Here is a 17,935-nt window from a genome sequence, read left to right as displayed (position 1 = left end):
TGCATAGATCGTACAATACAAACATATTACACTTCTCAATATGTGACAGTATCATTATTATTTCAAAATTATAGTTATTCAAATCACAGTTATAACAGGTGGACCATGGGAGCGGGAAGTTTTGAAAATGTTATTATTTCATTACTATGCATAGGTTGCCTCGGATTTGTTTGACAAATTATTATCTGTCACTTTATGCCATTTAGTAATCATGGAACAGTGGTCCGGCAAATAACGTTCTTTTGTGATTAAATCTTACTACAAAAATAATGATTATGTGGTTTTTAATTTTTTTTAATTTTTTTAATTTCGAATTAATTTCAACATTGCTCGTCACGGGAGAGTTCCACCTGCCCATGCCATAAAGGAGTGGGTTCGTAAATTTGAAGATATGAAAATGTCAAACATAAGGGACCAAATAGAAGTCTTGAAAACATTGATCGCGTTAGAGCATCTGCAGAGCGCAGTCCAAAAGGTTCAAATCGAAAACAAAGCCAGGCCTTGGGCTTATCTAGGACTACTTTTCCTAGAATTTTACACAAGGATCTCAATTTTCGTTCTTACAAAATCCAGATTATCCAAGCATTGAAACCAACAGATCTTCCTGTTCGCCTACATTTTGCTGAAACGATGCTGCAGCATGAACTTGACGTTCACAATTTATGGATTTCTAATGAAGTACATTTCCATTTATCTGACTATACCAATAAACAAAACAGCCGTTATTGGGCTTTGGAAAATCCACAAGAACTTCATCAACAGCCGTTACACAGCCCCAATGTAACAGTATGGTGCGCAATATCTTCACTGGGAATCATAGGTCCCTATTTTTTTGAGGATCATAATGCAAATGCTTTAACAGTCAATGCTGCACGCTATAGTGACATGATTAACCAGTTCCTTACACAGCAACTGAACATGTTTCAACAGAACAATAGCTGGTTCCAGCAAGATGGCGCTACTTCACATACCGCAAGAGCATCAATGGATTCCGTGCGAAGATTGTTTCCAGGTCGTGTTATCTTCAGACACGGAGACATTGAGTGCCCCCAAGATCGCCAGATCTTACGGCATGTGACTACTTTTCGTGGGACTATCTAAAAAGCAAGGTGTTCATTGACAAACCACGAGATATTCTGGAGTTGAAAATGAAAATTCGGGAAGAAATTGCTGATGTTCCGTTGGATATGTTGCATCGTGTTATGCAGAATTTCAATGTTCGGCTTCACGAGTGTATGGAGAGAAGATGAGGCCATTTAGCAGACATAATTTTTAAGAAATAAAAATGACACACAATTATCTTGTTATTGTACTTTGTCTTAATTAAATACGTCGAAAATACGTCGTTTTCAAAACTTCCCGCTCCCGTGGTCCACCTTGTATAACTGTAACAATTTTCAAACCAAAAGTTATGTATAAACTATAACACTAAACAATTTGATAAATAACGACTTTACTGGGATTGATGACACATTTGTTTTTATACCTCCTAAAAGCACATTGACTTGCAGAATTTATTTTTAAGTTTTTTGTCATAATTTACTCCTTGGAAAGCTTGCAAGTCAATGTGGTTTTAGGAGATACTTTATACTTCTATTCTACACGTACCGTGCGAATTTGAAGTTGATCCCTCTTTTCTTCCTTTATAATTTATTTATTTTATATTTTATTTTTATGTTTTATGACATAATTCACCCCTTGGAAACCTTGCAAGTCAATATCCTTCTAAAAGGGACTTTACTACACATACTGTGCGAATTTGAAGTTGATACCTCATTTTCTTCCTTCATTATTTATTTATTTTAGAATTTATTTTTATGTTTTTTGTCAATTCACCCCTTGGAAAGCTTGCAAGTCGATGTACTTTCAGGAAGTACTTTATACTTTTATTTTACACGTACCGAGCGAATTTGAAGTTGATCCCTCATTTTCTTCCTTCATTATTTATTTATTTTAGAATTTATTTTTGTTTTTTGTCGTAATTTACCCCTTGCAAAGCTTGCTAGTCAATGTGCTTTTAGTAGATACACATACCGTGCGAATTTGAAGTTGATCCCTCATTTTCTTCCTTCATAATTAATTTATTTTAGAATTTATTTTTACATTTTTTGTCATAATTCACCCCTTGGAAACCTTGCAAGTGAATGTGCTTTTAGGGGGAACTTTATACCTCTATTTTACACAAACCGTGGAATTTCAAGTTGATCCCTCAGTTTCTTCATTCATAATAATTTTGTTTTTTAGAATCCTTTCTTAATTTTTCTATAGAATTTATTTTTAAAGTGGTGCCATACGTAATTCACCCTTTGGAAGCAATGCAGATCAGTGTGTTTTTATAAATGGTTTTATTACTCTCTCCTACAAGTACCCTGTGAGTGTGGGTTGTTCATATTTATTCTTTCTGATTAAGTAATTATTGTAAATATTTATAACTGTGTTCTTTAAATGCTCTTGATACACAATATTTAATTTTACGTTGTGTATGAGTTACATTCAAAATTCAGGAAATTTTCTTTTATAAATATTTAACCTCTTTCTTTCACTTACTGCGCGCCTATGTTTTCGGTAAATCGCCTGCTAACTTTGGTCTGCCAAGTTCACACCGGTGAGAAAAGGAAGCATTTCCATGTCAGTATGTAATATACTTTATTTAAGAAGGAAGAAAATCATAAATTTAGTATTTTTATCGTCTTTAGTAACAAAATATGTAAAACTCATGTTCGCAATCTTAAAATGAAGTCATTTTCCCTATAGATAAAAAGAAAAAATTGCCGTCTCTTATGAGTTGTTATTATAGAAGTGACTGAAGAAACTGTTAATAATGTGCCGAATTCTTTTTGAATTAAATTGAACATAAAATTATACAGTATGGAAGAAAAGTATCAATTATTTTCGAAACGATGACCTTTCATGACATTCCCTAGATCATATCGATTTTGCATTTTTAAAAACCATTTTTCATGTATCCTCGCCTTTTCCACTTTCAACTGCTAGCGCATTCAATTTTCATAAGGGTTATAATTTTCGGCCAGATTCTTCTAGAACTCAACTTTCTAAATTCAGCAACAACACAATTATAGTACAGTCCGTACGATATTTGTTGAGATAGAATTTCAAGGAGACCCCTGCGTCACTTTCTTGTAATTAACCGCATTTGACACCCGAGGTAGAAACACATCGGCGGCGTGGCGTTCACCGTAGCAGCATGCAGTGCATACTGTGTTTTGCTGTTACGAAGGCGTGTTTCTTTGTAAGTGTATCATCTTGTGTAATTTCGTCAGTGTAATTTCTTATTAAAATAAATCAACGGAGGTGAAAAATAAAGGAAAGATATTTAGTTCCCAATCGAAAAGTATCGTGTTTAACTTGTATAATTTTAAGACCATTTTTCCAAATGAAAATAAAAATCAATTAGAAAACCGTATGCTACAAGAGTAGGTATCTTTAGCCTCTTTAGGGAGAATCTTAAGTGAGTGTGTCGAGTTACAAGCTCTAAATAATGGTGATGGTGAAGTAAAATTTAGTTCTCCTAAAAGAACACAAAAGAATATGTATAAAAACTAACATACCAAAATGGGAATAAATGGTTATTAGAAACATGATTTATAATTTTCACAAAACGGATGGATTGCTAGTGACTCTGACAAAATTACAAGGAAAATTAGGTGCGGAATACGACTTTTCCAGAAAACTTGAATTTAGGTCGAGTAAAACTAAGAACAATCGGCGGATGCTAATGCAGATGATTGATATTCGCGCTATAATGTTGAACAATCTGGACAAAATTAAGTATTACAGGAACCAATGAAACTTACATTCACGCTGGCCATACTAGTTCTTACAGTTGGACAAACAATACCAGATTTTTAAATCTAACTTTAAGTTGATTTCAAATCTCCCCCTGAATTGTGTACACGTACATAAAGCATCTAGCTACAACAAGAAAAATATATATGACCGAATTTGCTTAAGCCACAGCAGTGTGAAATTATAAAACATAATAACAACGTACATGTTTACAAATTGTTTCTTTTTTTTGTACCAGCCTGTATTGTATTATCTTCTAGTTTATTTATGATTTGTACTATACTGTACTGTAAAAGAAAAAAACACATTTTAATCCAAAAAAAAAATCTATTTTATATACAGGGTGTCACCTAACAAATGTTACATACTTCAAGGGTATAATCTGGAACACAAATTTCGACTTTTGATAGGTATACATTTTTTATGTAGAATAAAATTATTTACCTATTTCTGATAAAAATTTAAACGAAAAAAAAAAGTTACAGAAGAATATTCACAAAGGGTTGTAGTAAAATGAACACTCTGTATGCTTTAACCTAATAGGAACATAATCACTGCATTCTTCATGAAAACTAGGCAACAGCAAATTTTGCTCTAATTGGTTAAACAAGAAATAAAAAAGAAACTTTTACACCCTGTAAAATTTTTTTGCAACATTTTTCTTTAAGCAAATTTGATTAAATCGACACCATTTGGATTCTAGATTATGCCCTTAAAGTATGTAACAATCCGGTAAATAACACGCTGTATATTACACTATACATATTTTTTTGATACTCTGAAAATAACACGAACTATTTCAAGGCACGCACCTGCCGCAGTAAATTGTTACAGTAGTTCCGATAACACAACTTTATTGGCTTAATTCTTTTCTTGGAATTCTATCTCAACAAATATTGTCCGGACTATACTTCATTTATTCAATTTCCGAAGATAAAAAATAAAAACTAATGACTTGTAGAAATATGCGAACAGCTCCATTTGTCTCCAAAATGGATTCATCAATACAGTAGCATTTTTTACTAGAGATGAAGTATGTACTGTTTCTGTGCATAAACAAGAATTGTTCACTCATGGTAAAAACTGCATTTTCAACTCTTTTTGCAATCCCTAATTATTAATCTCCCTAAATAGAAAGTAAATGGTTATTGTTCTAATCTACTAACAAAGCATTGTGTAGTTTAAATCACAGGAAATAAGTGAAACTTGTTGATAGGCATCTAAATAATTATAACAATGTGGTTAATTGAAATATCGAATAATTACTAAAGGTACATATTTTATTTTTTTTTTTTAGCTAATTATTGGAAATTTTGGTCTCAGTTACGAACAGAGCAAAGCCCAAATGGCGATTTGGGCTATAATGGCAGCACCTCTAATTATGTCAGTAGATTTAAGAAGTATTGAGCCACAGTTCAAAAATATCCTGTTAAATAAAGATATTATTTCAATAAATCAGGATCCTTTAGGGATACAAGGACGTTTGGTTTTAACGGTAAGAAAAACATTGTTTAATTCGTGGGCCCAAAAAAAATTAATAGTATAATAAATTATCATTTGTAAGTGAACAATTTATTAATAACCGTAATATTTAATTACAGAAAAATAAAATAGATATTTGGACAAAACCAGTAACTCCAAACGTAGATGGAAGCGATTCTTACGCAATCGGATTTCTGAGTAATAGGGTGGATGGATATCCATACAGGCTCAATTTTACACTTTCGGAATTAAATTTGACTCATGATTCTGGATATGCTATAAGAGTAGGTAGAAAAAGAAGAAAGAAAAAGAATAAAATGCAATATTTTTATGCATTTTTTTTTTAGGATCTATTTGACCTTTCTGCTGAACCCACTGTTACAAATATTGATGAGATAGTCTTCATTAGAATAAAACCATCTGGTAAGATTTTTGTCACTTAAATTTAATTCAAATGGCAATATAAATTAATTTAAGTATGTACAGGCTGGTCCATTTTCGATGGGAATTTAGGGTATCTCGGAAATTGCTAAATATATGATAAATCTGATACCAGCTCGAGTTCGATTTTCATGGCAACCTGACTGTCAAATCAGAAAGGACCCTGCACTTTCCTTATGGAAAATGGCTTTCAGCTAATTTTCTTGTTCTCAATATGTAGGGGGATATACCTGATTTCTGAATGTGAAACAACCAGCGACTATCAGACCCCACCTCTTTCTCCCCAATACTGTCCTGGAGAAGATTGAGGATGGATTTAACTAATTACGGGTATTAGCCAACCAAAATATTTTTACTCTCAGACAACCATTACCCACCCCCCAACCATTTACCACTTTTTATACCCCACTCACTTGACCCTCACTTCTGACTCAGCCTCACCATATGAATTTCACTTGATTCCTGTAGACCACACCGCAGCTACCTTGAAAAAAATGTGGTGACACTTGGTTAGGGGTGAGGGTGAAGGGATGGGAAGTGAATGGAGGGAGTTAAATTGTCGGAGGGGTGATATTACAAGAGTATTATCTCTTTATCGGTTTATTTCCCGATTCTGCCCTTGTCTACATTCCATTCACTTCATTCACTTCTAGTTTTCATATAAGTTCCCTATTTCACTGCCAAGTGGATCCAAGTTTATTCGTCTTCATAAAATAAAAATTGTTTCACCGTCAGAAATCAATTATATCCCCCTAGCCCCTTGGGGTGGATTCTTGGGGGGAAGGAGGGGTTATAGGGCATCGTGCCCATTGAGACTTTTGATCTACATATTGATAACTATCAACCTGCAAAATTTCAAGAAAATTAACCGAAAGCAATTTTCCATAAGAAGAGTGCGGGGTCCTTTGCTATCTTCATTTATTTCTGACTTACAAGACGTTTCTCGTTATTGTGATATTTTTTAACATGTCTGCTGTTAAATAAGTCAAAGTTAATGTTTCAGCTTAGACATACAAGGTGGGCCATTAGTGTGAGAAAGTAAAATAACTCCCTTGTTACTCATAATAAAGAAAAAAAGTTTATATAAACGTTGTACAGAATCAAGAAATCTAAACTACAAAATTAATTTGAAACATACAGGCCGATGAGTAAAAACGGGACACGCCAAAAATTACATTTTTTAAATGGAACACCCTGTATATTTTTAAACATATGGATTTCCGAGAAAATTCTATATGTGGCAATATAATATTTTAGTGCAGGGTTGTCAAATTATGTAGAAAATTCTTCGAATTTTGGAAAAAAACATGACCTCGAAGAAGTTGTATTAACTTTCAAGTACTTGGAGCAAAAATATTTGACAGAGTTATAGACAAATGTTAGGCAAAGACTCCAATATTAGCTAATATCGATATTTTATACAGGTAATTTTTTATAATACGATCATTTTTAGAAAGTTTAAACTTGATTTTCTAAAATTTTTCAAATGGACACCCTGTATTTTATTGTTCTACTTTATTCACACTTTGGTCCACTTCAATTTTTATTAAGCATGTTCTATATCTAAAATTGTTAGTTTTTAAGATATATAGCAACATTTCTGAAAAAACTTAATTTTTATTATTTTATAGAATACCACAAATAAATATTAAATAATAAAATTAACTCAAAATGGAATGATAAATTATGAACTGATAAGTTGGCACAATGTGACAGTTTTTTCCAAAGCCATTTCGTGCGACCGAAAATAATAAAAATTAGGTTTTTCCAGAAATGTTGCTATATCTTAAAAACTAACAACTTTAGGTGTAGAACATACTTAATAAAAGTTGAAGTGGACTGATATGTGAATAAAATAGAACAATAAAATAGAGGGTGTTCCATTTGAAAAATTTTAGACTATCAAGTTTTAACTTTCTAGAGATGATCGAATTATAAAAAATGCCCTGTATAGAATTTCGATATTAGCTAATATAGGAGTCTTTGCCTAACATTTGTCTATAAATCTGTCAAATATTTTTGCTCCAAGTGTTAGTAGTTGAAAGTTAATACAACTTCTTCAAGGTCATGTTTTTTCCAAAATTCGATGAATTTTCTACATAACTTGGCAACCCCGCACTAAAATGTAAAACTGTTTATATTGCCATATATAGAATTTTATCAGAAATCCATATATTTGAAAATATATATGGTGTTCTTTTTAAAAATGTAATATTTGACGAGTCTCGTTTTTACTAATCGCCCTATATATTTCAAATTAATTTTGTCCTTTAGGTTTTTTAATTCTGTACAACTTTTATATAAACTTTTTTTCTGTATTATGAATATCAAAGGAGTTATTTTACTTTCTCACATTAATGGCCCACCCTGTTTAGAGTAAAAGGTTATTAATTAAATGTCGGTGAAATTGGTCATAAGTGGCGCCCACTGCGAAAAACCTGAAATTGCAAAACGCATCTTATTCGTCGCTTAAAAAACTATAGTCTCACAAATTTTCAAGTCCCTACATATTTTCAGAATAACAGCAAAAAAACGAATTACTCAACACCCTGTATTTCCGAAATTATCAACTTTCGGATAAGGCTTGTTTGCGCCAATGGTCATCATTTCACGTGTGGTATCTTCAGCTATCGGATTTCCTATTGTCAATAAATCACCCTGTATATGCAACCCTTTTCGAGATTTCAGGGTCGTCCACCCTTTGTCTATTTCGCAAATTTCATTAGAAATTTCTTTTGTCACCAAAGTTCTTTTATGTGGACGTAGAAATCATCACTTGATAAATGCTATGAATCGCATGCTTCATTAACAAAATATGACTACTTTAATTTTCGTGACTCGTCACTGCACACACTGCTAACAATACACAAAAACTTAGTTGTAACAAATTTCAGTACAATATATTGTTTTCCAAAAACTATATTGTCAAATTGAATGATTTTTAATGATTCCGTAGGTACAGAAAAAATCGACCTTCATATGAAAATTAAAACAAACAATTACAAACACATACTATTATTTCTGCTTTTACATTTGTTCAGAAAAAATATTTGTTTTTCAACTCATCAAAACAATTATTTTCTGTGGTAATATTTTAAAAAGTAATTCCCAGGATATACGAAACGCTCTAATAACAATGATAGACTGCTTTATAAATTTAACGAAACTGTTGTCTCATTAAACGTACTTCTGTTTATGAATACGTTGCCTCTAATTAAGTGGGTACCTACTCTTAATTAAAAAAGTAAATAGCTACAATAGATATCAAGCTATGATATTAATTCTACATCAACTTTAAAAATGCACAAATTTAAACTTCTGTCTTCAATACAATACAACAATATTTCACAAAACATATATCTTATGCTTAACAGTTCTTCAGGGTACAATGGCCAAGTGATAGAAATCTACGAAAGATATGAACAAAAAGAACTTTCTAAACGCGTATGCGGAAATACTTCATTTTGGACTTAGAGATGTAAAATTAGTAGTAATTGAGTATACTTTTATTACAAGAAAACATGCCATATTTTTTTAAATACATAGGAGTAGTTTTTGTTATGTAGGTAGGTACTTTATAGTTTTCGATAGCAATTTATTTTCATCTAAAATATTTAAAATTATACTCAGTATTAGGATTAGCATAAAATGCTAAAAATTAGGCTCATCATTAGAAATAAGTACTCGTATATTCTTTAATATTAAATAATCTGTACCTCAAAAATTAAGCATTTCCGAATTACATACTTATAGAAGCTATTATTTTGTAACGTACAATCCGAAATTAAATTTTGTCTTTTAGTTACACATCATTATATTATACAGGGTGTCCCGAAATTAAGGGGCAATATTTCTACAGTGTGTTCTATGTCGAAAAAGATTACTTTTTCTTTATGGGTCCAAAAATTCTTCCTAAGGAAGTTATAGCCACTTAAAGGGGCCACAGCTGTCCTATCAAAGTGAGGTCCGACAAGCACACCGTATCCTGGTGGATAAGGAACTCACACAATTGAGGGGGCAGACAAGGAAACTATTTAATAGAGCAAAGGGGACAGGCTTATAGAGCAACCCTCACTGAGTATAATAAAGAAATTAGAAGAGCGAAGAGAGACTCATGGAGGAAGTTCTGTGAGAATATTGATAGTGTCCCACAGTGTGCTAAACTTCAGAGACTTCTCTTGAAGAACGGTAATACGAAACTCGGGTCTCTTAAAGCACCGAGTGGGGAATACACTAAAACTGGAAGGGAGCCATTGGAGTTACTTTTAAATACTCACTTTCCAGGCTCCAGGTTATTAAACCACGGAAATGAACTTGACTGGGGTCACCAGCAGAGGGTAACGACCGGGTCTCGACAGAACTGGGAGGTTCCCAAGACGGTGGTGAGTCAGTCACGAATAAGATGGGCAATAAGTTCCCATTTAAATAACTAGGAGCCGATGGAATCCTACCCGTACTGTTACAGCAGTGGGTGGACTGTCTAGCTCCGGTTTTAAATCACATCTTCAGAGCCAGCATTGCACTTGGTTATATACCGCTGGCATGGAGATTGACGAACGTGGCGTTTATTTGTAAACCAGGGCGTCCATCGTATGCCCAGGCAAAGGCATATCGCCCGATAAGTTTAACATCTTTCCTCCTGAAAACATTGGAGAGTTGATAGGCATATAAGGGACGGGGTGTTGAGGGCAAATCCTCTACACAGGTACCAATACGCTTATCAGGCAGGCAGATCAGTCGACACAGCCCTTCATAGCCTAGTCTCTAGGATAGGGAGGGCGATGGACGACAAAGATCTAGCTTTGGCAGCTTTTTTAGATATTGAAGGGGCATTTGATAATACACCTTTCGAATCTATTAATTCGGCAGTTCGCAACAGGGGCCTTGATGACACTTTGTGTCGTTGGATAGATACCATGTTGAGAAACCGGACAGTAACAGCTACCCTTTCGGGAGAGACATCCAGGTGTAAGGTAGGCCGGGGCTGCCCCCAGGGAGGCGTACTGTCTCCCTTGTTATGGGGATTAGTGGTGGACGGCGCACTGGAGGGCCTTAATCGAAAGGGATTTTATACACAAGGCTATGCGGACGACTTGGTCGTTCTCATAGTCGGGAAACATAATATTATCGTTTCAGAACTCATGAAAGAGGCTTTGAAATGGATAGATGACTGGTGTAAGGGGCAGGCACTGTCAGTAAACCCTGACAAAACGGTCGTAGTACCCTTCACCAGGAGAAGAAATTTAACTGGACTCTCTGAACCTATAATAGGGGAGAGGGGCATTACATTTTCCAGGGAAGTAAAATATCTAGGAGTGATACTGGATAATAAGCTTACCTGGAATGCGCACTTGGAAAAAGTGGTGAGTAAGGCGAAGCAGACACTGTGTGTATGCCGCCGCCTTATTGGGAAAACCTGGGGACTGAAACCAAAGATGTCACACTGGTTGTATACGTCGATAGTAAGACCCAGGATTCTTTACGGCGCTGTGGTATGGTGGCAGAAAACACAACAGACCACAGCGAAGGAAAAACTGAATAGAATTCAGAGATTGGCCTGTTTAGGTATAACGGGGGCGATGGCATCGACCCCGACAGCTGCACTAGAAGTCATGCTAAATCTGCCACCGCTGCATATAGTGGTGGAGAGAGAAGCGCGGCTAGCAGCATATCGACTCAGGAATAATAATGACTGGAGGGGTGGTTCCCACTCCAGGATCAAAGATACATCTATGTCGGAACCAATTCTTGGGATGGTATCCGACAAGATGGTTCCAAAGTTTCACTTCCACAAGCCATTTGAGACTCGAATAGAGGATCAAAGCGAGTGGGAGGAAAGGTTTAATACCCTGGAAAGGTGGAGCCTAGTATGGTTTACAGATGGCTCCAAAATGACCAGAGGGACGGGTGCAGGAATATATGGACTCAGACCCAGATGGAGTGCAAGCTACAGTCTGGGGGAGTTCCCTACTGTATTCCAAGCAGAAATCTTCGCAATAATGGCGTGTCTGGCAGAGAATGTACGTAGAGGTTATAGACGTAAACTCATATATATATTCTCTGATAGTCAAGCTGCAATTAAAGCTTTAGCCGCACACAAGGTAAGTTCAAAACTGGTGTGGGACTGTTTACAAATGCTGACTGAACTGGCCACCAACAATACAGTCAGACTGTGTTGGGTGCCAGGGCACAAAGGCATTTGTGGAAATGAGAAAGCGGATGAACTTGCTAGGAAGGGATCCGAGACAGTGTTCATTGGCCCGGAGCCCTTCTGTGGCACATCTCCCAGTGTGGTCAGGCGGGCTCTGGGCAAATGGACAGAGACAGAACATAGGAAATACTGGACTTCAAGGCCAGGACATAGCCATTCCAAGGAGCTTATGGAGTATCCTTCGAATGGAAGAGCGAATGAGTTACTGAGCTTGAATAGAATCCGGCTCAGGAGAGTGACAGGACTCATAACGGGACACTGTCACTTTAGGAAACATCTACATAAACTAAAGCTTGTAGACAGTCCAGTCTGCCGAGGATGTGAATCGGCGGATGAAACTTCTCTGCATATCCTGGCCGAGTGTCCGGGGTTTGCACGTAGTAGAATGGCGCTCCTGGGGAGACCTTATTTGGAACCCAAGGAACTGAGACAAGTGTCAGCAAGGAAGCTTTTGGACTTTGTAAAAAGGACAAATCTACTTGCTGAATAGGACTAGTAGTGGGACGCACAATAGACCTAATTAGGCCGCGGTGCTATGGGACTTATTAGAACCAACCACTAGGAGAAGAAGAAGAAGAAGATTAGGGGCCACACTGATGATGTTTTTTTTCTAAATAACTCCGAAACCAGTTGAGATAGATTTATGAAATTTGGTAACTAACTTAACTCTTACGTGCTTAGTCCGCTACTAAAAAAAAATTACAAATTTTCATCGCATACGTTTCAAATCTGGGGGGAGGGAGGGTAACATTTACCATAACTTTTTTATGCTTTGACTTTTTTTACTTTTGACTGAAAAGTATGAAATTTCAGAGTTTTTTAGTAAAAAAAGGTACTCTTGGTCCATATTGGTAGAATGTTCCATTTTTGTGTCAAATCCGTTTAAAAATAATGTTAATCGCCAGGAATCGAAATTGTCAATATTTTCTGTCGTACCGGGTTGTGAAGAACAAAAACGCGTTTGGCGTCATTTGCATTGACATATGAGTTATTTACTTTTTGCGAATTGTTATTTTCACGGAAATGTATTATTTTTAGTAAATTATTATTTGACTAAGTAAAAAAAACAATTGAAATTATTAAATAGTATACAATAAACTAATAAAAATAATTGAAAACCACACTATTAATAAAACTTATCTTTATCTCAATAGTAATTTTTAGCTCTAAAAGATTTCCATTTTGCTGAATACATTTTTCAGCTCGACATCGAATTGTCCGTGAAGACTTCAAAACTTCAAAATTATTTTGTCTTATTTGATTCGCAGCCAAATGAATCCCCTGTTGTAATTCTTCCAAAGGATTTATTTCTGTAGCGTAAACTACAGCCTTTACTACCCCACAGAAAGTAATCTAGAGGATTTAGGTCTAGAGATCGAGGTGGCCATGGAATGGGGCCAGTTCTACCTATCCACCTGCCAAGAAAATGAGAGCGTTTAACCAATTTATGACAATATGGGTAAAGTGAGGTGGGGCCCCATCTTGTTATAGTGTAACGTTAAGCGTATACGTTTAACGGTGTATCCATCCAATAGTTCTCTTACATTATTTTACAGAAATTTTAAGTATCCTTCTGCATTCAGGCAAACGGGAAACTGAATTAGTCCAAGTAGCTGGTCCTCTAAAATTTCTGTCCACACATTTATAGCAAATTAGCAAATCTGTTTTCAAAACTTATGCGCCGTATTGCCCGTGTTTTTTTCGTCTGACCAGAAATGGGTATTATGAATATCTGCTACCTCTAAATTCGTAAAATGTTGCATTTTCGACTGATAACAATTCGCAAAAAGTAAAACCTGAACTGCTAATGCAAATGACGCCAAACACATTTTTCCTATTCCTGCGACCATAAAAAATATTGACAATTTCGATTCTCGGTTATTAACACATGTAACATTGTTTTTAAACGTATTTTAAGCAAAAATGGAACATTCTACTAATCTGAACCTAGAATACCTTTTTTTACTAAAAAACTTTGAAATTTCATACTTTTCAGTCAAAAATCAAAAAAGTTAAAGCATAAGAAAGTTATGGTGAATTTTAATTTTTAAATTTCGTTTTTAGTAACGGACTGAGCACGTAAGAGTTAAGTTAGTTACTAAATTTCATAAATTTATCTCAACTGGTTTCGGAGTTATTTAGAAAAAAACATCATCAGAGTGGCTCCTTTAAGTGGCTATAGTTGTAAGTTATTAAGAATTTTTGGACTCACGTTTATATAAAGAAAAAGTAATCTTTTTCGACATACAACACCCTTTAGAAATATTGCCCCCTAATTTCGGGTCACCCTGTAGACCTATAAGATATATGGAGAAAAATTTGACGAAGTTCTATGACCAGTACCTACCTACTTCCAACAGACCTCGGTCCTATGCAGTCCTAGTGCAAACATTTCAACTCCTAATACTTTATCTTATAGTTAATATGCATTATTTTATGAAATTGTTTTTTTTTTTTAGGTGGAACTTTGCTGCTTGCTGTTCCTAATCCACTGAATAATGTCAGTAAAATATGAGTTGCCAATAAAGACGAGTTTCGTAAACGGAGATAATTTTTTTATCAAAAATGTGCACATTCGAGTTCATGCATCACAAAAATATGTTTGTGTTTGTTACTATATTAAAAATATTTTAATATTTGTGTCCCTTAAATTAGATAACTTATAAAAATTAAACAAATTAAACTGTAATATGTATTTATATAAGGTTGATTACATTCGTAAATACACACTCCTACTCCAACGCAATCTCCAAAAAGATAGATACATTAAATTTTAACGCTACGTGAAAAAGTAATGGGGAAAAGTTGCTTGGAATTAAATTTTATGTTTAAATATGAAAGCATGGCCTTCTAGTTAATACTCGATATTCTGGGATATTCTAGGACTCTACTTATTTTTTTTTTCTTGAAAAGCAGGTTAATTGAAGCTGTTGCCCAAGTAAATGAAGAAATGATACATTCGACCTACGCTGCATTTAGAAAAAGATTGGGGGGCTGTGTGCTGAACTTGGCGGACTTCATATAGAATAGTTTTGTAATGACGCGTACATACTGATTCTGCTGTGTTCTCAAAATAAATGTTGGATTAATGTTTTTGAGGTTTTTGATCCCCCTGTGTATCTGTTTTTCAATAAAGCAATATTTTTTTAATAGAATGGCTTCTCCGAAAGTATTAAAGAATAAGTAGAGTCCTAGAATATCCCAGAATATCGAGTATTAACTAGAAGAACATATTTAAACATAAAATTTAATTCCAAGCAACTTTTCCCCATTACTTTTCCACGTAGCTTTAAGATTTGAGGTACTTTACTCTTTACTGTTTTACCTTTTCCAAATTTTTGAATACCCTGTACATTAAATTGAACAAATGACTATCTTGCCAAGGGCTTCTGGACAAGCAAAAATTTTTATGAAGAATTATTTTTTTTGACAATTGAAATTTTGTGTCCATTTTAGGTATAGGCAACCCGAACTGGGGACACCCTGTACATATTTTGCACAGTATGTACGAGTATATTAAAAAATTATTAATAAAAAGAACAATTTCTTTAATTCCTAAATGATGGTTAGGGTATACCACCGTAAGTTGTTTCTGAAGAAAAATAAATGGTACCTAAATGATTCAATTCGTTTACTGTTGCGTTTTTGTTAAAATATTTAGAAAACTGTCGAGTTCACCGATCTGATACAAGAGCATTGGCCTAGCCATGAGGACAGGGGCGGTAGGGGGGCCATTTCCCCCTCCCTAATTCTTACTGCATACTGCAAGTTTCAAAAATTACATTTTTCGAAAACTGCCATTAACAGTTGACTTCTGCAACAAAAGTTTTTCTGTCTACAGAATGTAAAAGTCTTTTACATCCAAGACGCAATAGTTATCTGTTTTAACTAGGCAGTAAAGTACAAGATTTAATGCCGCTGCTGGTATTTAATAGACGAGGCGCAGCCCAGGCATTAAATCTACTTTATTGCCAAGTTAAACATATAATATTTTCGCCGATCAATTTTAATTTTATCATAATAGAATCGCCATATTGTTCCTATTTAAATCCATAAAAATAACTATTTATTATTTGAGAAGGAAGAATTAACATTTAATTGAATTAGCAAAGCAAATCGAGTCATTACCAGAAAAATCGAGATATACTGGCAAACGAGTAAAAAAATTATTGATTACTGGGCTGAGAATTATCTTTTTCAGAAAATGTACTAATGGTATATTTTTCTGAATTTAGCAAATGTATGAAATCTTCTTCATTTTCGTCAATGTATACGATGCTCAGAGCTACTTTGAATACTGTACAAAATTCAGTCTGAGTGAGAGCAAAAAGGTACTGAATTAATCCATTGAGTGAAATTATTGAGTATATTGTCAATATAATGTCAATATTGATAATTTTACACATTTTTGATAATATCTGAACTAAAATTGATAGTTTCACTTATAAAATTTTATAATAGAGAATATTAATAGAGAAAAATTTCACTCAATCGGGTGTGGACAGAAACTGATACATTATTGAGTGAAAATAAGTCCAATTTTTTTTTCGAATTATTTAATTTAAATAAAAGTTTCATTCTCAAATGTAAAAGTAGCATTTTACAATCTACCATCAAAAATAACTACAGGTATATTATTACTGGACATTTTCCATCCATTTTACGACGGTTAGGAAGGCTTTTGCACAAAATTCCTCATTTTAACCATATATTCCTGGTAGGTACTTCCGAAACCAGGATTGATGACCTATCATATTATTGGTTCAATAAACTGTCCCTCGCCAGTTTATTCAAACTTCAAATATTCGTGATGAATTTTGGAAAAGTCATAATAAAAAACATCCACTATCCTCTCTGAAACTGCCCTTCGGAAAAGCAATATGAATGCTTTTGGTTGAAACGATGACTCAAAAACTTGTTCGATTGTCATTCTTAGTCATTGTTACTTAGGAAATGTACCTTCACTATATTTATTTGACGTAGTTGAGAAATTGGAACGATTACATAATATATACAGGTATAAAAAAATGTTCTATTCTACTCTGAATATTTGGATCCACAGAAACTGAATCTGCCATTAGAAATGCTCCATCATCCTCTAGTATTTTAAATTGTCAATAACCCTAGCCAAAAACTAGTCGGTTTCTTCTTGGACATAATTCTGGAAACTAGTCTACACCTCATATTTATGGGATTCATATCACATTCTGAGTATTTAAAGGCTCAATAAATCCTTACAACTCAATTTCTGGTGAACACCAGAAAACTAATATAAAAATTAGCTAAAATTCTACATTTGGCAGATTCACGTTGTAAACTGAAACCACAAATCTACAGCCTGGAACCACAAGCATTATATACAGGGTGTTTATTAATTGAATTCTAAGAAGAAAACTTAATATCAAGATATGTCCTAAACCTCTTAATTTTTGAGCTACAGGGTGTTAACAGTTTTAAGAAAAAATTTACTTTTTTATTATAATTTTCTTATCACTCCAGATATTTTTATGAAATTTTGTACACACCTATTAATCATTAAGGAGCATTGTTTGATGTAAAAAATGTTTTAAAATCTTTGCCAATGACGTCCGTACGAGGTTTGAACTAAACATTTTTGAAGAAAAAAATGGTACGCCACTGCTTTTTCTAAAAACTAAAATTATTTTTAAAATCTCCATTTATTTTACAGCAAATTCGGTCCCTAGACTTACTCTCGTACGACGCACCATTTGCACGTAAAAAAATGAAAACCAAAAAAAGTTTTTTCCCCAAGTTCATTGAGACTGCTTTTGATATTTTGTTGCCATTTTGTAGACACCCACCATGCGTGGAAACACTTTTTGTGGGGCAAAAATTAATTTTCTACTTTCACAAATGACGTTCACGTAGGCATAATATTAAATGTTTGGATAGAAAAAACGGTAAGCTCATTAAATGCCCCCTTAAAGCAAATGAAATAAAAATTAGTAGGCTGGGTAAAGTGTCATAATTTTT

At 34.2% G+C, this 17,935-nt stretch overlaps 1 protein-coding gene across 2 annotated transcripts in view; it reads left to right on the top strand.

The window, feature by feature from the left end:
* LOC108904186 (alpha-N-acetylgalactosaminidase) overlaps nt 1-14,604 on the top strand; it is a 68,473-nt gene extending 53,869 nt beyond the window's left edge. For both annotated transcript variants that reach the window (XM_018706632.2, XM_018706631.1), the window contains 4 exons: nt 5,105-5,302; nt 5,409-5,573; nt 5,637-5,712; nt 14,401-14,604. In XM_018706632.2, coding sequence (XP_018562148.1) covers nt 5,105-5,302; nt 5,409-5,573; nt 5,637-5,712; nt 14,401-14,456 — 495 coding nt within the window. In that variant the 3' untranslated portion in view covers nt 14,457-14,604. The remainder of the gene's footprint in view (nt 1-5,104; nt 5,303-5,408; nt 5,574-5,636; nt 5,713-14,400) is intronic.
* The last annotated feature ends 3,331 nt before the right edge of the window (nt 14,605-17,935 follow it).

The sequence above is a fragment of the Anoplophora glabripennis genome, unplaced genomic scaffold, assembly GCF_000390285.2.
Source record: "Anoplophora glabripennis isolate ALB-LARVAE unplaced genomic scaffold, Agla_2.0 scaffold130, whole genome shotgun sequence".
Classification (NCBI taxonomy): Eukaryota; Metazoa; Arthropoda; class Insecta; order Coleoptera; family Cerambycidae; genus Anoplophora; species Anoplophora glabripennis.
This window is presented reverse-complemented; position numbering and strand designations above follow the sequence as displayed.